Here is a 25,000-nt window from a genome sequence, read left to right on the forward strand (position 1 = left end):
CTCGGCGGCGGGGGGGGGGGGGGGGGGGGGGGGCTTGCTGCATCATGACCATTTGAAGATGGAGGGGTGTTATGAGAAGTCTGGGTGCTGGGTCATACTCTGTTATTGGGATGCTGATTCACTGGACCCCTCTTTATTTAGGCATCATGATTACTGCCATCAAAAGCTGTAATAAAAACATCAGGGCTTCCTTTGCACAAGTGAGCATAGTAATCCTAAGCCTGGTTTCAACCTTCTTTCCTTGCTCACTGTGCCATGGGAATAGAAAAAAATCCAGCTGGCAGGAAATACATTGGGATTGTTGTTGAAAATTGGGGCCCCTGAGGATGAAGCCTGTGTTGCTATTTAGAATACAAGCCTGTCTCAATGATCTGTATCACCAACAATGACTGTCAACATCCTCTGCAAGCAGAGGAATAACGGAGCAGCGATGTTTTCTTCTTGCTTTTTCCAAATTAATACTGGCTCATGAGCTGAGTATAGCCCTGACCATGGTGGGAGAAGGATGTGGGACAATGGTTTTACTCTGTAAAGACTTGTCTCTTGTACTTGTTTAATAAAATGCTGATTGGCCAGTAGCCAGGCAGGAAGTATAGGTGGGGTGACCTGGCAGGAAGTAGAGGTGGGGCAAACAGAACAGGAGAATTCTGGGAAGAGTAAAGATTCAGTCTGCAGTCATCACGCAGACACAGAGGAAGTAAGATGAGAATCCCTCAATGATAAAAGGTACCAAGCCATGTGGCTAACACAGATAAGAATTATGGGCTAATATAAGTTATAAGAGTTAATAAGAAGCCTGAGCTACTAGGCCAACCAATGTATAATTAATGTAGACCTTGGTGTGTTTCTTTGGGACAGAACGGCTATGAGATCAGGTGGGATAAAAACCTATGCCAACAGGAGGATGGATATCTTTCAGGAGCAGAGACGGCTTTAGAGAAACTGTGTTAATCTGAGACTGAAGACCAAGGAGAGTAGATGACCCATGAGGGGAGAGGTGTATTTGGGAGATGTTGTTGAACAATGTTCTTCTGGAAGATGGGTAAACTTTGACAATTTTACTAGGATTCTTTTATTTCCATAGCAAGTAACATCAGTCACTGTTGGTTGGAGAGATGGCAATAAAAAGAGGTTGGCGAACATGAGGGACAAGATGTGGAGCTGATGCTGTGTTTATCTATCTGGGTCGGGTGACCCAAGGTTCTCGGGCAGGTTGACCTCTGTCAACGAAATGACCTTAGGGTCCAGTCCAGGTTAGAAGATCAACCTGGGAAATGAGGTTTTAACATCTACCAGGGAAACACAAAAAGCAAGGAGATCCACTAATAAATCAGAAGACAATTAAGGTAAAAAAGTCAATGTTTAGAAAACACGGAGGTTGGAAATTCAATCAGCATATCAGGATAATTCAAAGGTTAGTGCCTAGAAGGCAGCATTTTAGCCACCATCCAATCCAACCATCAAGAAGCATTTCCCCACCCCTGGCCCTCCCTTCCCAGGATGTTTTGGGACATTTGCCAGCTGCAGCCAGTTTTTCTGGCCTATGCTCTGTCTTGATTGTACACTGGCCAGGGTTTACAATCACAGTCAGACTAAGTTTATCTGTTGTCCCCGTCTCCTTTACTCTTTCGTTTGTGTTGTTACATTGGGGGGGGGGAATATATGGATTGCACACATATACTTCCTTAATTTCTTTCTCTATAGTTGCTTGAAGTATAATACAACAGGTCCTGAAAACGTATGGTTCTACCTGGGATCACAAAGAGCAATTAACTATGAATCTTCCCTTCCTATGTCCTTGAGGGGACTGATGTAGAATTCTATTACCTAGCGATTACAGCTTTTCTATGCCCTGGGGTTGGCTCTGGATTAATGGTGAAGACCTTGTTTTCGGGCTTGAGATCAATGCAGCCTCGGAGACAGCAAGAGACACTCTTGGAAGACCACTCACAACAGTTTTGAGATCTTCATTTCTTCTCCACACAATAGTTCTTTTCCTCTCTGTGTGAAGTCACACAGCCTTTATTTCTCCCCTTTTAACAGGGATGGAGACTGAGTTGACCGTACATCAAGCTGCGTGAGAGCTGCAGAGAGAGTCGGAGGCAGGCTTGCGACCCAATGACTGCAAAGTCATGTCTGATTCTAAGGGTGTCTCTCTTTGCTGTTGTTTCATTTCCAGGGTACGTGAACCCCAGATCACCAAAAAAAAATGAATACACAAACACTTGATAAACACCCCTGTCTGTGTACCACACTGTTCTGAGTTCTACTCTAATCTTTGTAGTACACCTGGGATTACAGTGCAGCCATCAGTCATCACATATGATGGATGAAGGAGCTGATACAATGAGAAGCAGATGACTTGTCCATCTTGTCTGGCTCGGGAGAGACTGAGCTGGGTTCAAACCTACCAAGTCTGTATTCCTGACCTCTGCTAGCCACACCTATAACCAATTAATTATTTCCCTACCACCCTGATCAAACTCAGCTCAAGACCTCTACTTCAGTCACTGTCAGAGGGCCTTGAACCCTGGTTGGCTCACTCTCAGGTTCCTGAATAGATCGGTGCCCGGAGTGGTGCCCGTGTTGCACAAAGGGCCCGATAACTCCCTCACAGCCTGTGTTCCTGAGTTGACACTGATCGTAACCATTTTTCCCCAGAATTGGCTTTTTATTCTGTGGTTTAATTATTTACTCTCTCAGGTTCATTTGCTTTGGAGCTTTTTGAATGTCAGAGCTTGAGTCCTCAAATGCGAGCCAAGCTTTGGCCTTTGCAGCAAGCAGGCCTGGGTTAATACTGCCTGCAAACAAGGGGCCTTCAAATCACAGTGGCTCCGCCTCTGGGCCTCTGCACCTGTTCTGTGCTCCAGTGCCTTTCCTGGATGCTTTGGGGAAGGAGTCTCTATTCCCTGCAGAGCTCTGGGATTTGTGTTCTTGTGAGTACTTGCACATATAGGCAAGCATCCCTTTTCTAGAGCCTTTGTTCTGTAGGTCAGAACTTGGGATAAGTGGTGTCCTCTGTAGAACAAAACACACAATTCATTTCTGTTAATTGCTATGGGATGTCCTGTGGTAGTTAATATAGTATTTAATAAATGCATTTGCTATTCAAACTGCTTTAAAGGACACAGTTGATGCTACTTAGGGGGCTAGACATGAATTAGTTTCAGGGTTTTTAGACCCAAACTTCAGAAACTCGATGATCATTTAAATAGTTTTAGAATGACTGGGCTGATGACACAAGAAAATATGAAAATGTCATCATAAATGAATTTATCTTAGTGTAAGGCAATTGACTGACAAAGTTTAGACTTAAGTCCAAAGTCTAAATTGGTGCGTGGTATGTAGTTAACAAAGGACCTCAGGACAAGATGGCTAACTGCCCTGGACTTAGTAGAACTTAAAGGAGCTAAAGTGGGTGGTGTTCACTGGGGCATATTCCCCATGTCTTTTTGATTTTGAGTGCAAATTGATTCTTAAGGTCAAAGAAGTGAAAACTTTAAAATGAAAGTTTCTCTCCTTTCATCAGAAGATTTCCAGTCAATCCCTACTCTGCTGCTTACAACCTTGTGGCATTGATACTCGAGGCACATCGTGAAGTAAATAAACAGATACTGGACACATCAGACTTCAAAAAGCAATGTTGTGCGGTATACAGGCTCACACAGGTCAAAACCAGAGTGACCTAGTTTCTCAAGAGAGCCCCTCACAGACTTGCTTAGTAAACAAAGCTTTAGGACTCTGGCATCTTCGTCGTTGTCCTTTCCTTCATTTAGTTTATTCTGCCTGTGTGTGGTAAGTGGGGTTTTTACACTGGCTTGCTCTGTGTGATGGAGCTGCTCTTGACTCAGCCATGTATCTAGTTCTCAACTGGAGATTCTTACTTTCTCTCTAAGTTAAGTGCTATCCTGTTCTTTCTCTCCACCCATCCGTCTGTCTGTCTGTCTGTCTGGATCGTTGGCTGTTTTGTTTTCCCAGGATTTTGTGCATATGTTTAGCAGTTTTCTTCCGTGTAATGCAGCCTTGTGGGCAGGGTAACCACCTGTGGGGGTCTCCCCATCTGAAACAGCATCTCACTGGTCCTTGATGAAAATCCTCACAATGCTTTAGGTGTGAGAACTGTGTGAATATGAATCCACAATCCCAGCGCCTTCCTTTCTCTTGCTTCCAGGTGCTTGCCAATTCTGGAGCCATTTTGTCCTACAAACAGCTTCTTTTTTCCCCTACTCAGTAACTTAGCTGGTTTTTAAACTTGGAATCTCTTACCAGGCTACCATCATTGTCCCCTAGGTGGTCTTCCTGTCCCCACCCCCAACCTCTTTGTTCTCAGCAGTGTCTGTCCTTCAAACAAAGCTATTTTGCTAAAGAAATACCATGTAGAAATGCCTATGGGTCAGTGTTTGCATACAACCAAAAGGGGTGGTACAGATGGTAACGAATGCTCTTTGTAATAATTTAATTTGGTTTAATAAGTTTATATTCAGCATCAACAGCATCTCGATGTTCTTTTCCGCCTCCATGTGCACCTCTCCCCTTAGGCCCTAGAGGGGCACAACTTAAGTCACAGAGATCTCTGTGTATTTTCTTAGTGCATGCTTAATAATAGGTCTGAGTACTAACATTTTCTTGCATGTTACCCAGGAGTCAGATACTGTGCTACAACCTTGAAAGCAGACAGACCCGAGGAGGTGGCAGTTATTATTGCTCCCACCTTTCATCACAAGAAAATGGGATGAGATTGAATTGTTGCATTCATCTTCTCAAGCTCTTCTGATTTGATTTTTAGTTAGCTCCTCTTTATTCCACCCTTTTCAGTGATAGTGCAGTAACTTACATCAGAAGGTACCCATGACATTTTGAATTGAACCCCTGAGTTTCAGCCATCCACCTACACATACATACATACATACATACGAATGTACATACATACATACATACATACATACATACACACATATCTATGTGAATCTAATTTTAAAAGCATGCAAACTAGCCAGATAGTGAAATGTGGGCTTTGTTGACTCGAGGGCAAAATCAGACTGAAAGCATCAACTCGCCTGTTTGTCTGAAGTGGGCATGATTTGGGATATTTCCAGGTGCAGCTATGCCTGAGGCCACACAGATGTGCCTGCTGCAGCACCTCCTGAAGGAAAAATTGTTCAGGCGGAACCAAGAGGCCAGCCATAAACAGAAAAGGCACTCCAAGCTGTGGTGGAGGTTGATCTTCAGAGAAATGCATTTTTCCAGAATTGTAAAGGGTTGGGTAAAACTTCCTGTGGGGACAGAGCTGTTTGCAAAGTCGCAGCTTCACAAAGTAGGTGCTTGGTAGGGGAGAGATAGATGGGGTTTCACACAGAATGTCAAACCCAGGCTCCAGACAGTTAGTTCAGTATGCCTGCTTTTCTTGGGACCATCTCTCTAACAAGCCGCCAGCTGCACGAAGGCCAAAGGGGCCAACCTAGAATCCATACTCTATTTGAATAAAAGCAATTCTAAATGCTGAGCTTTATAACTTCATGGGAAAGGCTTGGGAGGGGAAACCATTTAAAAGAACATTTTGTGTGGAGTTATGATTCTGCCAGCAGTTTGTGGGTTGGACAGGGAACTGCGTTCCTAAAGATTAAATGTAACTGAGGGTTTTTCTTCTTCCCTTTTAATACAAGGAAATATAAATTCCCCCCCTCATGTCCGAGGCTCAACTCTTGAGACATTTTGCACAGCTTTTCCCATTCAAGGGTATTTAACTGAGAGGAAATTTGGAAAACTCTGCCCCAATCCCCGAAACCAAAAGAATTTCGAGATACCGAGTTCAGCTTTCTAATTTAATTTCTGAGCTTTCTGTTTTCTAATGAGAGAAAGAATTTTCGCGGATCTGAGGAGAAGGCGCATGTTTTTGTGATTATGAGAATTCTGGTGGTTGGTATTTTGTGCAAATGCCACAGCGCAGTGCCATGAGTTACAGTGTGCGTAACTCCCGCCCTCTCTCCCACCGAAAAGAAATGTCAGCAAGAAATGGAAGCAGAGGAGTTAGTTTTCCCTCTGCATGGAATATACCAACAATTCTGCACTGTGAAAGGAGGCTAAGAGTGAGAAGCATTTTGATTTTGTACACGTTCTGTGTATGTCTTCCTAGCACCTACACTATGTGACTGGATCACAATCAGATCTGTTTGGTGGTGACCACCAATACCCCAAAGCACGCACCATTAAAACCCAACAATTTAGGTGGAGGATTAACGGAGAAAGCACTGCTCTATTCAGGAGAAAGGGCGCTTACACTCTGCGGATACATAACAGTGTAGGATGCTCTGGAACCACCTAAACAACCCAGAAAACACATGACTTGTTGGGGTCAGCCATAGACACAGCTGTCGCCAAACCCTGCTACTTAGCTAGTCTCTTCTTGCCAATGACATACAATAACCTCCTTCCAGCTCACACAGAAAAAGTGAGTCCTTCCCTAGAGCTGCTAGGAAAAAAACGAAGCCTTGGTCATGACTTGACTTCAGCCCTTGGAGGGAGAGGTTTAGCATGGAGTCAGCAAAGCCCACCAGACTTATGCTCTATAGAACCTTAAATAGCTTTATATTGCTTTAACATGCTAAGTTTCTGGGACTTTGTTAGAGCAGTATTAGAAAATGAACACAAGTCCCATTCCTTTCCTTACGGCTACACATTTCTGACTGGGGTTAGCAGGTAAATTGGCCCTTGAAACAGGCACCAGCGAGTAGTATTACACTCTTACTGAAACAGACCAAACGCCAAGACACTGAAATTTCCACCGCTCTCAAGACTCTGTCCTGTATGTAGTACAAACACAGGGAACTCAGTATTCTTCAGGTAGAATACAGGCTTTCATTGCTTCGTCACTATAATTGCACCATCTTGCCACCTATCTTCATCATTGAATACAATCGTGGTCCAGACTCTCCACGCAAGGATGTGTGTTCAGAGCTGATACAGCCTGGTGGGAGCATAGTTGGGAAGAAAAGCTGGCTGCTCAAAGAGGATGCCATCGAGAGCAATCTGTTGCATTGTAAGTTCTTTGACTGAATATATTATCCAAAGTGGAAATGAAAGGGAATGAACACTCGGAACAACAAGGGGGTGGGGGGAGCAATGCATTGTGGTGTGGTGGCAGTGGTAGTGGGGAGTATGTGCATTTTACCTTTATTTGTCCCTCAATATAGAAGTTAATAGCCTCATTTTAAACAAGGAAAAGATACTTGGAGAGACTACCAGGCCAAAGGTCATGATTCTGGTAGGGGTGGGTGGAAGGGTATGGGGTAGAGGGTGGGATGGGGTGGTGTTAGTATCTGCAGCAACATCTTGAAGTCTTGGGCTTCTCTTGTAGACTGTTTCAGAAGTTGAAAGCAAATTTTAAGAGATTGCTTCTCAAAGTGGATGCCAGGAACACACGGTGGTTTGAAAAGATAATCTTAGTCAGTGGCATCTGTCCTCAGTGTTAACTCAAGAATCGTATGAGATACAAAGACCATGACATGGATAGATCCTGCTATCCCAGGAGTCAGATTTGAGGTAGGCCAGCCAATTCATCTCTAACAGGATCATAGACAACACAAGGCCAAATGCAAACACACAACAACGTGAGAACGAAAGCGTTAGTCATGTCGGAGAAGCAGGAGCTATGGGGTAGCTAAAACGCCAGTAGGCAGGGTTCGGAAAGCAGGTAAGAAGGAGGCAATTACATTGCTGGAGTCTCAGATGAAGAGCTAATAGGACACAGAGGAGCTTTATGAGGACACCCAACAAGGAAATGATTTGCAAGAGATTAGAAGACAAAGCAAGACCTGCGTGGGATGACCACAAAGGGTCTCTTAAGACCCAGAATTCCTGGTGTGGCTTGACACAGGAACTGGTGCTTCCACACCTGCCATCAATTATTCATTTAACTACAGCTGCCTTCAGAGACTGCTATAGTTTTCTTTCTGTATTTAAATAATTTATATTTTATGGTTAGAGTTTTATGTCAGAAACTGAGACAATAGACCTTGGGTCTGTTATTCCAAAGAACAAAGTGTGTTTAAAAAAAGCCATTATAGACATGTTATTTAGGATCCATAAGTTACAGCCATGGCTCCAGGGAAGGTCAGTCCACCAGGGCTTTCACTTTAGAAATAGCCACAGGTGTATCAGGAGGGAAAATAAGTAAATGCTGGTTAGCCTTTTGTGATGTAGCCTACAATTAACAGAATTAACAGCTAGGCCTTCCCTCTAAGTGTATTCGATACAAATGAAAACAGCACTGAGCAAAGGGACTGGTTATAGCTGACTTGCTCTAAGTAGTGTGTGTGTGTGTGTGTGTGTGTGTGTGTGTGTGTGTGTGTAGTGTGTCTGCATGCGTACACTTATCTAAGTGGGTAGGGATGGCATTTGTAACTGAAACTGGCTGGATTATCAACATTGCTCCATTCTGTTCTGGAAGAAATAAAAAGACTCATACTTAGGCACACTTAGGAAAGTATTTTGACAACTGTCTCTGGTAGTGACTAATTTATCCCCTTCTGGGTTTCTGTCTTGGCACCGAAAGTCTATGATGACTTTAGCTACACAGGACAATTTTGAAATCTGACGGTTTCATGTCCAATTGCTGCTGAATTTATTTTTAAAATGTATTCCCTGTGTGGGTAATGCTAGCATGCAGAAGGAATGGTTATCACAGTCCAATATGGAAAGGCATTTTGGAGAAAACTTGAAGCATCAGACAACCAGAGTAGAGAAGGGAAGAAAGGAGGAAGAAGAAAGGACGGAGGGAAAGTGATTGGTTTATCCTGGCTTCCTCTGGGGCGAGGAAAGCAGATGGGGCAGGAAAGCAAAGCGAGGATGGGAACCAGTTTGCTCACACTGTCAGAGGGCTTGGCTCAGGGCTGCGGGACCATAGGGGATTTTACCTTTCTTCTTCTACAGTAGGCTCTTCAAATTTTGATTTACTAGTAGGACCTTTAAATATAGTATAATAAACAATAATAAAATTTCCAGTTTCCCAGTTTTGAGATGGAACCCTGTCCCTTTCAGATCCTTAGAGATTTGCTGTGTTTCCCTTGTAACCTGCAGTCCTCTCAGGGGCCACACTGTTGTAGATGCCCTCAATCCAAACACTTCTGGGCAGGGAATTCTCTTTTCTTGTTGCTGAGATCTCGAGGAGAAAAATCGTTCTTAGCACTCACAGAGTACAAGGTTGCATGACAGATGAATACGGACCTGCAAGATTATGACATTGCCTCTCAAGGATAGAAAGGTGTCATTTACGTAATTATTGTTCCTGAACTATCCAAGACTATTTCCTATACATATTAGATGGTTGATACTTTTGTGCATGGTTAAAACAAACGTGAAGTAAAACATAGAACAGAATAAAGAGTTACACCCTATAAAAGAAATGCTTTTGCTATTGGTCTTATTTTTAAAATGAAATATGATAAAGTATAACAAATCCATTATAATATATGGTGGACATTTAAAAGGGGACTTTTTTTTCTCCTCTAACAATTTCCTCACTTTCACATATAGTCCCAGGCCCATGGTTCCTTCATGACTTGCTTCCATGTTTTTATCTTTAGCCCCTGGCCTTGGCAAGTCACTCTTCTTTGTAGACACACTAGTACATATTCCTTCATTTACACAAAAGCTTTCTTAGAAGAACACGTATTTAAATCCTAGTTTCTGTGTCATGTAATTTGTTGAATAAGAATCCTCTCTTTCTGCTCTGTGCTTGCTTTGTGATTTTCAGGTCGCCCAAATATCACCCTCCAGTCTCTATCCTGGGGTGGATATAAACACCACACACAGCAATGGTCCTATGCACTGGACTTGGCTTTCCCTGGCTCAAGAACCACCTTCACATCAGAAATAATTTTTAGCAAGGACAAAGTGCCCTTTGGCTTATTCCAACTTCCACAGTTTGTGGAATTCTGCCACACTTTGTGGCAAGATTTCTTGAGGAGCAACTCAAAAGCTTAGTCACATTATTGACCTTGACAAAGATCTAAGAAATAAAATGGAAAAAAGTAAAGGATGCTGGGAAGTTTCAAGAAACCTGGGATGCTTTTCTGTCCAAAAATGACCAGGAGACATTGGCCTGTTTCTTTCATCTGCTATGAGGGAAAGCAACAACTTTTTGAACACCTCAATGAATTTGGAAGATCAAATGAATGTGATACGTTTTGAAAAAGAATAGCAGCCTATTCAGACACATGAGGGAGAAGACTCTCTTCTCGGTAGGTCCCCAGATCCTCCACCAACAGGGACAGCCTGACTCTTCCATCCCAGTTCTACATGGAAGATGTGAACCACAACAGAGCCTCCTATTGTACCTGTTCCACGGCTGACCCACCTTCACCCATGTTTTCTTCTTCTTGATATAACTTACAATCCTTACACAATAGTACAGCGTGTATGTAAATTTTGTTTTCTAGCCATTAGACATGTGAACTTCCATGATTCTAACCACTGTTTGTATGTCTGTATCAACCTCTGTATGTTTGTAGTAGATCATGTCCTTGGGGACATAGGCATGTTTCTTCATACTGTATCCTTTCAGCTTGCACCTTAGCACCAAGTTCAATACTTTTTAGGGCCTTTATTCTTTAATTTTAAGGCATCCTCCCTTCATGCATGAAACAGTTGTTTATTCTATTCATGAAAACCATGCCACTTACAAAACCATCCTCACTGAACTGCCAGTTTCAGTCTAGGTGGGTACCATCCTGCATCCTAGTCCGTATCCTCAACTGTGCTGTCCGTCCAACTGCTGCTGCTGTGAGATTCTTTCACTGTATACTACTCTCCTAGATTCAGGGTATATCCTTCACTGAACACATTGTTATTTCAGATTCTGGATCCTTATAGTTTTCATTGTTGGCCATTGAATTAGCATGGCTTTCACTTGGCTTATATTGACTCTGGTTGTTGTGTGTATGTATGTATGTACATACATATGTGTGTGTATACATGGTCAATTCTTACCCCTGTTTTTATTGTCTTCTGTTTCCCCCTAATTGCTCTTTTCACTATACTATGTGATGAACAAATGAAGAGTTTAGACTAACTTTTATTTTTCATTATTTGTTATTTTGTTGGAATAAAGACATGTCACTCAAGCTACCCTCAAACTCACAATGAAGCGAAGATGATCTTATGGTCATCTCGATCTTCTTGTCTCCACTCCCTATTGGAATTTTTCACATGCCACCAAATACAGTTTTAAAATGATTTTAAGTGTGAATAAACTTTACATAGTAGTAAAGAGTTCTGGAGGATCAGGAGAAGGTTTTGAGCTTATAAAACATTCAGGGACAGATACATTCATCTGGATATTCCTCTATGTATCATGATGTCACAACTGCTTTCCATGGCAGTACAAATAAAAGGTTCCAGAAGTTTTCAAATCGTCATTATCATTGTCACAATTCACCAGTTGTGGGGAATGGGTGGGGAATGGGAGCTGGCATATAATCCTTTTCATCTTTTTCTTTTCTAGAACCTTTTAGTTCTATAGGCTACATAGAGAGTGAAATGACAGTAGGGAGGACACTGACATTGTGCACGTTTAGGTTTCTAGAGTTATCTAGGAACCTGCGAAAGCAGCGGCATCACTACTCACTCATGATCTTTGCATCTGGATCTGATAAACAGCCTGCCAACCCTCAAACACTTATGCACCTAATAAATAGTTATAAACATGTATAAACATCTCTCTTGTCTTCTAGGCCATCAATATGCTCACACAAACTATATCTTGCCACATCCTTTGTGGGCTCGTCTACTTCCCGCTCTCTACTTCATTTCTTAGGTCCATCTCTGGTCCCTCAGCTTTTCTCTGGCACTTCCGTATTCCTTCATTCAGCTTCCATGATTTTCTCTCATCCAGTCTCTGTTTAAGGGAGACCACTGCATCCTCTCTTCCATCTGCTACTTCATAATGTACAATTTTCTTCTTTGGTTACTATCTAGCTCTGCAGTGTAATGACAGCCTCTGAATTAATGGTGGGCTCATTGCCTCACCAGAATGTTCACTTGCTCTAATTTGGTTCATGTGCCATGAGTCTCCAGATTGCCTGGGACCAAAATATTAGAACAACCCTTTACTAGCTAGAAAGATAAAATGAGGGGCTGAAGAGTTGTCCCAGAGGTTAAGGGTCCTTGTTCGTCTTACAGAAGAACTGGGTTCTATTTTCAAAACCCACATGATAGTTCACAACCATCTGTAACTCCAGTCCCAAGGAACGCTCCAGTCCCAGGGAACTCAATGTCATCTTCGGGCCACCATGGATATCAGGCAGGGAAGTAGATTGTGTAAGTATAATCAGGCAAGCAGTCATACACATAGAATAATATAAAAAAAAACCCAAATATTTAGAAAAGAAAAGATAAAATGAATCAACACTGCTCTGTGTTAATGTTTTTGTTTGAACATTTGCTTGGGTAGTAATGTCTTTGTTATATTTATAATCTGGGATGGGGATAGGATTGTAGATACCATTAAAACAAGACAGGGGAAACTTGCAAAAACATGGGGATAGTACAAAGATTGGACAAATTCAGTCAGAACAGGTTGGGGAGAGGGACCAAGAAAGACAAAAATCTAATATCTTTCACAGGATTAAAAAGTAGTTCCTCACTTGCTACTTAATTAAATGTGAATCTCTAAACAAGGGGAAAGACGCTTTGAGAGATAATCTCGGTCTTTTGTTATGTTTTTTTCCCATGATTCCAGAGCTACATATTTAGACTTCAATGAAACAGAACTAAGCATCACGGTCCAATACTCTTTTGCTAAATCTTTGTACATATGGGCCCATTTTGGTGTCGCCCCTGCCAATACTCCTAACACCCTCCCCATTTCCTTCTCCAAATGCTTCTTCTCTCATTTAGGATGATTGTATAGCAATTTCCTCCTAAAGTCTTCCATCTTGGAGGCTAGCTCCTTAAGACACAGGATGTTCTAAAGGGATATGAAGCATTCTACTTTGCTGGGAAGCTCTTTAAACTTGGAAAGGGGGACAATTCAGAAGCTTGAGAAATTTCCTGAAACTGATCACATTCATCAGGCTTCCCCAAGCGTCTGTGAACAGAAAGGACTGCTGAGAGGTGGTGTCCAACCAGGAGAGCTTCCTAGAAGAGACAGAGGCCCGCTGAGCTGCCTTGTAGAAGAGGCTCAGACCAATTACAATGCCCAGAAAAGCCAGTCTCCAACATGTGGAGTCCCAGTTGGCTCCAGGTTTCTCTATTTCATGAGTCACTATGCATTCTGGGTTAGGCTTTGTTGACACGGCTGTGTTCGAGTCATTTCTGCCTCTGCAAATAACTTCTCACCCATAATCTTTACCATAACTCCAGTAAATCTCATTGATGAGATCACCAAGGTGGGCTTTGGTGATAGTCTTACTTTGGTCCGTCCTCAGACTCCTAGTGAGAGTGAATAGATGTGTTTGCTCATATATCACCAGGAATATGACCTCACTATGAAACCCATCTCAGATGGTAAAGGAATATGCCCTCCCCTGACCTCTCCTTCCTCTAGTGAGAGCATAGAGTGGTCTCACATCAGGTGGACAGCCCCTGTTGTTATTCTGTTCTGTTTATACCTTTCTCCTGGAACTTTTGGTTTGCTTTACAACATGTTGCCTTATAGCTGCGTTCTTTTCCTTTTCTAGAGGAGCCTCTGACCCATAAACTCCCTGATAGCAAAACTTTTGAGCTAATCATTTTAAAATTGTTCCTAGAATTATACCAAAATGTATAGTGCATTCCTTTTCCCTCCTTTTCATTTTTCAAGACAGAGCTTTTTTTCATAGCCCTGGTTGTCCTGAAAAATCACTCTGTAGAGGAAGCTGGCCTCAAGCTCAGAGATCCACCTGCCTCTGCCTCCTAAGCGCTGACATAAAGGCATGTGCCACCACTGCCCAGTGCATTCTGAGCACTAAACACTGTTTTCTTGTCTTAACCATTTCCCTAGAGACTTTGTCCATCTGCATTAAATGCTAGGCATCTCAATGCCCGGCCACAGTCCTAACAAGTCTTCAGTTCTACTTGCTCGCGTACACGAGGAAAAGGTCTTGTTTTAAAGTCTTCGAGCGTCTGATTCTCCTGTCTTTGGAAGGCGCACTGTACTGATTTCTCTAGCCAACAACGGCTCCATGGGGCTTTAATGCCATGTCTATGGCTATTTTAACTTCTTTGTGCCCACACCTGGGTCTGCATAACTCCTAAATCCCACAAGCTATACATAAAACTTCTGACAGGACAGGAGGGTGTTTGCCAACTGTGGGAAGATAAATGGCCCAAGGACATCATGTTCTCAGGGCATCATTGCTGCCTGACTGCCCGGCTACAAAAGAGATGTTATGCACCTAAGTTTTGTTTTTATCAATTGTTGCCAGTAAGTTATATTACAATATTAAATTTGATCAATTTTTGGTTTTCAAAAAGGAACATTTAGGCAAAACCTTGGGAGGATAAAAAAAATAAGTAGGTGCAAGGGTAAAGACAGGGAAATGAAATAAAATGGCTCTTATCAGGGCTGCTTCTACTCTGAAACATGTGTCCCCCTGAGATGACCTGGGGGCCAAACAATTAGATACACACCATTGGATAAGACACTTGATCTTTTTAAGTCTGTATACACAACAGCCAAATGAAGTGTCTCCATTAAGATTTTAAAATTCAGAGTCTAAACATTCTCTGTCTCTCCCCAAATAATTGGCCACATTAGTGTGCCTGTGGCTTCAGCCTGCACCAGGAGCAAGCTCATTTGTCAGTGCGACCTGGGTGGGAGGAGCTTAACCTTTCTGAAGAGGTGAGGCCAAATGCCTGAAGTGAGGCTCCTGGATTAATTCATGGACTCCACTGAAACTTCATTGAAGAGACAATGTTTTGACTAATATTTTAGCATTTTTTTTCTTCCAAATTGCCTGTTGCTGAGTTTGTGTTCATATTCAAATTTCACTGTAATAGACTTGAGACTTTTAGAATCCTAGGCTGAAGCTTAGTCAGAACCTTTACACCACAGACCCAGGTGAGAAGCTGAGGGAACAAACAGAAGGAGCCCCAGTGAGGAGGTAGAGTAAGGGATGACACTGGACAGGCACTGGCAATCCCATCCAAGCTATAGTACAGCTATTACTTAATTAATCTTTCATCTCTTCCTGCAGGAGGACATGCCGTTTAGTTTGGATTAAGGTAACGCAAATTATACTTCACCCGGTCTCCATTTATTACTGTCCTTTCTTACGGTCTGCGCTTCTTCCTCCCACAAGTGTCCTTCTCCCTCCCAAGCCTCTTTCTCAGTCCTCGCAGGCTTCTTTATAAGGCTTTCCTGACATCTCGTCCACATGACCAGCTCCTTGTTCTGGATAACTGCTTGGAGGGGTTTTCATGCTGCTCTGGCATGGGTACCCCTGTCTTGGCGATGAGAGACAGCAGATTCTGCCTCCCCAAATGCCCTGCAGTGCTGATAAGAGGAGCTGGCCAAGAGCAAGACAGAAGCCACCAGGAGAAGTGGGGAGGGCCAGGCTCCGGGAAATCCAGTTACCTATGTGGGAGGATCCTGATATCTGCGAGGTGAACTCAGGATTAATTTTCAGCCTCCATTCACCATGACGTTTGGGGATGAAGGCTGGCTTCCTTGTCTAATGATGGCATCGGACTAAAAGGTACCCTATGTAAATAAACTGTTACTGATTTTCCATTATTTGAGAGGAGCCTAGAGAGCAGGTTCAGTTGTGATGTCTCATACATGGCAGAAGTTTAGGTCAAAATATGCAAAGATTGATTCCATGCAATCTGAAGAAGAAGCATCTGGACTCACACAGGAGACTTCTTCCACCTCCTACAGGGACTCAACTTGGAAGGCACATGGCAGAATTCTGACTATGTGTTGCCGACTCTGGACAGGTTTGCTCCTCTGGAAGCCTATGTGCACTAGGGGGACAGTGCTGCCTGGTGGCAGATAGACTCAAATACTGATAATTCCCAATCTGAGACTGTCTTTTCCCACTTTGTATGCATTTTTGACACAAATCAAGCACTTTAAAGAATGACGATTTAGCGGATAGCATACATCTATAAAATGGACCCAGAGAGCCACAGCCTTCTGAACTGAAGGTGTGGAGGGAGAGAAAGATGTAACACAGAAAAGGACGTGCACAGCTATAAGCTGAGCATGTTGTGAGGGAGCTCATGAGACAATACAATCCTTGGCTGAGCCAGGGTATGGGGAATGAAGGATTTGCCAAGCAGGGAGGATGAAATGAAGTGTGCAACCGCTGCCTTAGCTAAATGGGGTCTCTAATTCCTTTCTCCATAATGGTAACGACTTACATTTATATGGTGCCTCTCAACAGCTCTGATCTCAGGGAGGGCGTAAAAACCCTCTTTCTGCTAAGCTCCTAAATCTGGTCCTCAGTAGGCTATAGAACAACAATTGTAGAGGGGCTGTATCTATTTTAGAGAAGAATTGCCCATGTGAAATGGGACGTTCAGAGGGGGAGGAAATGAATCCAGCGTAGAGTACCAAAGGGGGCAGGGAGGGAAGCTGCGGAAAGCGCAGGTGTTTCCCATCTTGAGTATCTGTGTTGTCCAGTTCAATCCAAACCTCCACTTGAATACAGCTTCCGGAAGCTCTTCATGGCTCCTGTAGTCTCTCCTTCACCTTACCTGCTTCCTAGCTTTTCATGGGACTTCACACGTTTTTGGAAATTTTCACATTAAGAAAGACGCCCACTAGACAGTTTTTTGAGTATAGCCAAGGACATTTTTTTTTTTTTGCCTGATGCTTTGGGCTGCAGAAATAGAGAGGGTATTTGGGACACAGGCATGGGCAGGTCAAGGGATGAAAGGGAAGGACTATTCAGCAAGATGAGCAGAGGCATCAAATATAATTGACTTAGGCATAGAAGCCATCAGTGATTATGATTCATTAATGAGTTGGGATGGGGGAGTATTAGTCAGACAACTAGCCAGAGATGGACACAAAGCAGTGGCAAAATGCCTCAGGAAACCACACCATGTTTAGAAGGGGAGCAATGAGGGACCCTTCACAAGTCGGAGACTACATGAAGCAACAATTCATTTTTCCCTTCACTGCTTTCTTCTGCAATTGTCACGTGATCATTGGACAGCAACACCTTAGCAAAGGGAACGTTGCTGGGGGATGGATGCGATTCGGAAGGCAATAGCGACACATGGGGACATTCAACTTGGAAACAGGTCTTTGTTCTGGACTTGCCCCTACAGTACATGAGCTGTGGTGGCACTTCACTGCCGTAGACAAAAGCCACGCTTGCTTAGCAACAGAACGGACAGCTGTGTTACCGTGGACAGGTCAGACACTGCTCTCTCTGAGTCCTGTGTTTATATTTCTCAATGAGAAATAATAGCATAGCATTAAGCATAACTTATGTGAAAAACCAGAATCTAAAATACTCCAAAACACAAATTATTTTAAATACCAATATGACACAATTAGAAAATCCCATACTATAAATGCAATTTCCCACAAAAAATTCTTAAAAGGTTACATAAAATTATTGTCAGGCTATGTGTATATGCTACATATGAAGTATATATGAAGTTTGTGTTTAGACCTCATTCTTATCCCCAAGATGTATCATTATTTAAATGCAAATATTTGAAAATAAAACACCCTGAAATTTAAAATATTCTGGTCTCAAGCATTTTGGATAAACAATACTTAATGTGTATCTATATTCTAGGACTCCATACAACATTCTATCAAGGAATGTATAGAAAACAACTTCAGGGACTCAAATCACATTATACACGAGGATTCTGGTCCTCTTCTTTGAGTGACAGATCAGTGCTATACTGCTGGAAGATACCAACATTCTCCATGTCCATGGTTGATACTGTACCCCATGCCACATGGGCTCCATTTAGGCTTTTCAAGAAACCAGGTACCTTCAAAGAAGTCTCTGAATGAGAAATGGCAAAGCAGAGATGCTCTGGACCATTGGAACCTTCACTATTGTCACCAAATCCAGGGTAACTATGAATTTTCTCCTTTCATGAAGAAGACAGGCTACTACTACAATAACTCACAAACAGAAACCTGATGCAATCATTAGTCAGTTCTAACTGAGATTTGTTGGTCTAGAAAGAATATGTCATTCTTTTTGAATAGACTATTTTCACAGTCACTACTGTGGACTCCCCAGGAAGACAGAGGGCAAGTGAGAATCATGCACCATAAACAGAGAGAACATATTATATCCACATCTTCACAGTGTGCAATGAGTTCTTTAAAACCAGCGTTTGGCCAGAGTTTTTCACACCATTTGGGGACAAGAGAATATTGCCTGCAAGATATTCTTTTAGTCTCTTTCATTTCTCATTAAAGATATTTCTACTGTTTTCCAAGTAATTGTGTACTCTTCAGAGTCTTAACATTTATGTACTATACAAACAGGGAAGCATGGATATGTTTGCCAAATTGTAAAACTCCATGGCAGGAAAGGATTTGTGTGGACCAGGAGGGTTAGCAAAGAGATTCTGCCAGTAACTGACAGAGAGTGAGATTTTTCTGGTATCAATGAACATATTCATTTAGACATCGGTGAGCAAAAATCCCCATTTAGTGGGTGTGCTACAAATCACAGGGATATGGCTCTGTTTGTAAGGGAGGGACAAAGTACCTTTCTCCAAGCCTCTTCCATTTAGTACGTGGAAGCAAGATTGTGAATGTTGTCTAGGTTTCTCTCTGGGATCCTGACTGGGGCAGCTTGTTCAAAGCTCTTGGGGAAGAATCCATAATATAGTTTAGGACTGGGGCTCCCTGATTGGTTAGACCTCAGGATTCTCTGATCATTAGCTTCCAATCACTTTGTGGTAGACTTAAGATAGGTGACTTCTACCGACGGCATGGCACATGCACTCAATGCTACTCTTTCAGCCTTGGCATTCTTAAGATTTTGTTGATAGTCCAGTGGGCTTTAGAGCCTCAACTAGCAAACTGTACCTTGTAATCAGGATCTTTACTACAAAGTACAACTGTAATCTAGGCAACGGTGGCACACGGCTTTAGTCCCAGCACTTGGGTGGCAAAGGCAGAAGGATCTCTGAGTTCTAAGCTGACCTGGACTACTGAGTGAGTTCCGGGACAGTAAGGGCTACACAGAGAAAACCCTGTCTCAAAAAACTGAACCAAACCAAAACAGCAAGAACAAAAGGACAATCGTATCACTTATGTCCGTCACTTGGATAGTTACTAAGGTTGTCTCTCGGCATTGGCTTTGGGGGAAAAGAAAGCCAATGCCATGTAAACAGTATATGGAATACAAAGCATATTCAAATATGCAAGGTGACCTATTTGCATTTAGCTCCGCCCCTTTTGTAGAACAGTGAACTCTAGGTGCCCAGCGTGACTGGTGTTCACATTGCACAGGCCAGGACTTAAGCAACTGGGCAACCCAAGTCTAGAGAAAACTGTGGTCTTACCTGGAGACATGGAGGACTCATAGGAACTTCTCTCCTTGCGGCTCATCTTGAAGGCTTGGATGTCCTTTTCCCTGTACGTCCCAAAGCCTTCGAAGCTCCTCCTCTTGCTCCCACACACGTCACTCTCCCACTTGTCACCGGAAGGATTCATTTCGCTAAACACATCCAGACTCTCCGCTCTTGTGCCGCTGCCGTCCCCACCAGAGTACCTTTTAGCACACGAGTCCACGGGCTCGCTGCTCAAGTCCCCTTTGTCCTTAGCCTGTGTCCAATGCTGGGCATCAGAAAGTGACAGGGTGGACAGGGTGTCCACTTCAAAGCTGCCCTTCGAAACCTTGTGGCCGGTGTCACCATGCTGGTGCTTCTGTCTCTCCTTATGCTTGGTCTTCTCGCTCACCAACGGGAGCTCTTTATCTGCACTGCTCAGCCGCTCACTCAGGAGGTGGCTGGAGAAGCCTGTCGCTTTGCCTGCAAAGAGACCACTCAGATTGTCGTGGGTCCCTAGGATCCGGTCCTCCTTGTGCTTATGCTTGTGTTTGTGTTTCCTCTTGTGGAGCCGACTGCTAGACAGGGCGGCCCCGCCCACCTTGGGAGGGTTCAGGGATGGCTGGATGTCACCCAGGCCTATGCCTACCGTTCCCTGCAAGTGTACTCCGTGCTTGGCTTTGTGTTTTGTTGCCCCCGACATCTTTACATGGGAACCTGTGTGGAACTGAGGTGGTGGCACCGTTGGCCTCATGAAGGGGGACGCTGCTCCAAGTGTGTGCGAAAGGTACAGAGGAGCTGGATACTGGCCGTAGTAACCGAGGTTCATCATAGGCATTGATGTGTAAGGCATTCCATAGGGTGCATAGTAACTTCCACTGGGAATAGGGTAGCTGAACCCCTGTAAAAAAGGCACCTTTGTCATGGTGTCATTGGTTTTTGCAGGTCTACCACGCTTCTTCTTTGACTTCAAATCTGAAGTCCTACGAAGATAGAGCAATGGGTCATACTGGATATATGGCACCGGGTAATAGTGATCAAAGTTGATCCTAAAGATGCTGGGGTACGGGTTCTCGTGGTAAAAAGTGTAGCCCCGGTGGGAAATCCTGAACACTTGAAATTTGGTGATGAGCTCTTCCAGCTCAGCCAGAAACTGGAGATCGTCGCGGTTCTGCAGGCTTTTCCTTTTCCTCTTGTGCTTTGGCTTCTTGAGGCTCTCGTGGGCCAGAAACGTGTCCACAATGAGATGCTTCTGCCGGTGGCCGTGCCGGTTCTTTGTGCTGGTGTCGGACGGAATGGCCTCCGGGTTGTCCAGGGCACAGAAGTCGAAAGAGTACCTCCGTCGGGACTCTGAACTCTTCTCTGCTTGGTCAGAGGTGCTGTTGTTGTCTGTCCCGATGCCACTGTCGCTCGGGATGGTCTCCTCACTGTGGGACTCACTCACAGGGGACAAGGTGATCTCCTTCAGTGAGCTAATCTCGCAAAGGTGTGAAGGAGAGTTGGCCATCAGCCTGGGTGGAGACAGCTTCCAGGTTCCACTATGGATTCCCTTCTGGGTTTTGGTTGGAAGAGCACTGATGGGCTGGAGGTTTGGCATAGTTTTCAATTCTGAAAAATTGGTTTCAGTGCTGGCGGGGCTCAGGTTGCCATTGGACCCCCCTAACTGTGTTGAAAGGGGGTGCATAGCTGCTGGTGAAGAAGCCACAAGTGACTGAAAGTTGGAAGGCACGGCTGGGACATCCGGCTGGCTAGAAACAGGCCTAGGGTGCTTGATGGCTGTTTTAGGTTCTTCGGATGGGGGAGGCAGCTCTGTTCTTGGTTTCCTGCCCCTCTTCTTGCCAATGTAGATGGTCCCTCTCTTGCTGACATTAATCTGCTTGCCCAGTTTGCTTTCAATCGATGATGCTGACCCAGGACTGGTCTCTGGGGGAGCTTTGGCCTTTAGGGCCACACTGCTGGAACAGGACAAGATCTGATTTAAAATGTTTTTCCTCTTGAGTGTCTTCATCTTATTGATGGTTTTGATGGTCTTCTTATCCAACACACCAAGCTTTCCAACCTTTTTGTGAAATTTCATCTCGCTCATAGGTTTGTCCTCTCCCGGCACTAACTGGGCCAACTTAGCCAAATTGCGCCGCCTCTTTCGTTTCTTGGTGCCAGGAAACTCTCTGCTGATAGGACTAACTGGGCTAGTGGACGTCCCTTCATGGATGGTCTCCACCGTGAGCAGAGGCTGCTTCTTTGGTCGTCCCCGCTTCTTTTTCACTGGTGTGATGACAGTCAGACTATCCGTGTTGGTGTAGAGAGGGCTGGAAGGGGTTATGGGGTAAGCAGACGGTGGCTCCACCATCAGTTTGTCGGCAGTCGCTAAGACCGCCTCCCGCAGCATAGCCGGGGGTTTTGCTTTGCTACACCGCCTCTTTGCAGCAAACTTGGGGTGCTGGATTTCAGGCAGCTTTCCGGAGGGAGAGTGCTCTGTGCGCATTGGTGACGTCATGATCATGGGTGGTTTCCTCTGCTTGGACACACCTCCAGGGACAGTTTTCTCAGTATTGCCACCTGTTTCCAGGCCAGCCGAGGGGGACTCATTCTCAAGCATCTTTCCTAACTTGGGGACACGAGGCTCTTTCTTGCTTCCCTCTGAGTTGGAAAGGATCCTGTTAACGACTTCACTGCTCATAGCAATCCCGGAAGCCAGTGCTTTCTCAGGGATAATTTTTTCTACCACAGCCTTAATGGACTGCCTCTTTTTCCTCTTATGGTTGGTTGGATCCAGAGAAGGCGTCTTTATGGGGATAGTAATCCGGACATGACTGGAATCATTTTCAGGAGTACTGACGGTGCTGATACCCTGCCGGCTCGGGGATCCCTCTTGAGCATTCTCTGCAGAGTAACCCTCTCTTTTCCCTTCTGCATTTTCAAATGCTTTCTGGGCACTTTTGACCCAATCCAAATCTGAGTTTGGTATGGTTTGACTGATCACATCTTTTTTATTGGACTTTTTCTTGCTACCTATAGTGGGTGGTTCAGGGAGCTCCTTTGCTCCTCCTCCATCTTGATCTCCCAATGGCTGGAGTCCATTGCACTCAGCAGAGTTGCTAGTGGGAGCTGGGGAGTTGTGGCTGCTGGGAGATGGTACCACATTCCCCAAGAGAAGATCTTTGCTGCTGCTGGACAACTGACTCCGGGTGTTCCCTGTATTGCCTTTCTTACTCTGGGCCTTTGCAAAGGAAGCCACGGGTTCAAGAGCTGGGATCTTGCTGGTGCTTGCAGTGTCTCGGCCAGACTCTGGACTGATGAAGCAATTCTGAGTGGCGGGTCCACTGTCAGAGTTGGTGGACCAGTCCATGTGGTTCTGGCTGCTGCTTTTTTGCTGGTGCTTTGGTTTTAAGGTGTCACTGGTGAAGCCCTGTGAGAGACCTGGGTCATAGTGAAGCGCTGAGTGTTTCTGGGGCCTCTCGTAAGCCTGAAGGTTGGCAGAGTGGGGAGGAAGAGAGAAACAAAAATGAGTGGGTTGGCACTCCTTAAAGTTTATTGTCTAGAAGCTTAATTATTTTAAAATTTGATAAGTGATTATGCTAATATTTTTCCAAACTTTAGACTGAGAGAGAGAGAGAGAGAGAGAGAGAGAGAGAGAGAGAGAGAGAGAGAAGTTTTTCTCAATTATGATACTAAAGATATAAGACACTGGACACTGGATTTGGACATTAACAAGGATGCTTTCAGTGCTCTCTTTCCTCTCTAAAGAACTTGGTTTCAAAAAGTCTGAGAACTATATGGGAAGTGGATGGAGTCCACCCAAGGCCTCTGGGCTAGAATCTTATGAGGAGGACACTTAGGGACTGGAGAATCCAGCAGAGTCAGCAAGAGCCCGACCTCTCCCCCGTGTGCTCCTTTGCCTAATTCAGGCTGTCTCTTACTTGTTCCTGCTTCCCCTCAAAAGTATAGCGTTCCCCTCTCCTGCTTCCCTGCTTGCTTTAGTGTGGACTGCACAGCGCAGGGCTCGGTATCTTTGAATGCAAGCTCCACTGAGTTCAGCAAGTGAAAGCAGCCCACTTCCAGAGCGTGCGGAAGACACACGAGAGGAGAAACACGCAGGAAGGATCCCCATCTTTGTGAATGGGCATGCCTTTGGGTTTGAGGGCTAGCATGTGGTAGGAGCCGCGAGCCGCTATTAAACAGTCTTTAAGGAAAGTCTCCAGGAACACACTGTGATCCTTCCAAATCACCTTTCCATTAGCCTGGCAATTGTATTTCCCCTACACAAATGGTAAACTTACAGGACAGATCAGTTTGCGATTTGTTACAGAAGGGAGAAGACCAGTAGATTGAAGCAAACGTCTTGTCTAAATTCACTCTAAGTACGGTGACTGACATAGAAAATTTGGCAGTTTTATCCTGCAGTGTCTATCAGTCTGATATCTATATATCAGCCTCCTTTATTATCTATTGTTTATCAATTGATCGCCTATGCACTTACCTATATACTTTCTATTGTTTTATCCTATTGCCATCCATACTACAGATCTGAATGTTCCAGCTGAAACCATTCTTGATGATGCCCTTAAGACAAGGCACAGGTGGCCGGAGTGTTGTAGGTAAAAGTCAGTGCCCTAACTCAATGGCTCTTGCCTCCACTAACCCCGGGGAATCTCTGGAGGAACACCTTGCCACAGCGACTTCGTGAACTCCTTTTTATGTTCATGTGGCCACACTGTCTAGTTTTCCAAGTGTGATCGTCTCCCCACGTCAAGCCGATACACAACCAGGAAAAAAGGATGCTTTTGCTGTCTTACAGGCAGCATCACCATCGATGTATACAGAGTTAACTGTCCCTGGATGCTGTCTACTTGGGATTATTGCTGTGGACATAAGATATACCCCAGTTTCTGTAACAATACACAAATTTAAGATGGGGATAGAATATTAACTATCACTCCTCTCCTATGAATCAGGGGTTTGATACTTCACCATTTTTGTTGTGGCCTGTCACTATACCCCAGGCTGAAGCGTGGACCAGGGATGCTACGTTTTCTACTTTTTTAGGATGCTGTGTAACACATCCTGTGGCCTTCCTGAGAGTGAAATAAAGTAAGGAATGAATAACAGTGTTTTCAATCTGCGCACACAGGATGGGGGGGGGGGCTGTCTTCTCCAGACTCCTAGCTCGCCCATGCCTCCAGCTCTGGAATTAGAGTCCACACATGAATGGGTTTTGTGATGAAGTTGAGGGCTGGAAACTTGGTCCGTGACCCTCACCAAGTGTTCTCGGCTCTCACATCAGATCCTTAGCCCAAGCAGAGTCCACAATGCACACTTTCTTCTTATGCACGGTCTCAACAACGTCTCTCACCCTTGGAGAAATACCCCGGCTTCGAGCTTTTTAGTAACACGCATGTTACCTTTGTTGCACTAGCTGTCGCTAATTTTCATATGTTTGATTTGTATGATAATTGAATTACATGCCCACTTCCCTTTCTAGCTTATTACATATCAACAAGGTGCCGATCACAATGCCTCCGCACACAGCAGGCCCTCA

General features: G+C 44.2%; 1 protein-coding gene across 2 annotated transcripts in view; it reads right to left on the reverse strand.

The window, feature by feature from the left end:
* The window catches only part of Setbp1 (SET binding protein 1), a 334,426-nt gene that overhangs the window by 84,675 nt on the left and 224,751 nt on the right, over nucleotides 1-25,000 (reverse strand). For both annotated transcript variants that reach the window (XM_050151692.1, XM_050151693.1), the window contains one exon: nucleotides 19,477-22,927. In XM_050151692.1, coding sequence (XP_050007649.1) covers nucleotides 19,477-22,927 — 3,451 coding nt within the window. The remainder of the gene's footprint in view (nucleotides 1-19,476; nucleotides 22,928-25,000) is intronic.

Source organism: Alexandromys fortis, unplaced genomic scaffold (assembly GCF_014885135.2).
Source record: "Alexandromys fortis isolate MF-2015 unplaced genomic scaffold, M_Fortis_MF-2015_v1.1 scaffold_71, whole genome shotgun sequence".
In the NCBI taxonomy this organism is placed as follows: Eukaryota; Metazoa; Chordata; class Mammalia; order Rodentia; family Cricetidae; genus Alexandromys; species Alexandromys fortis.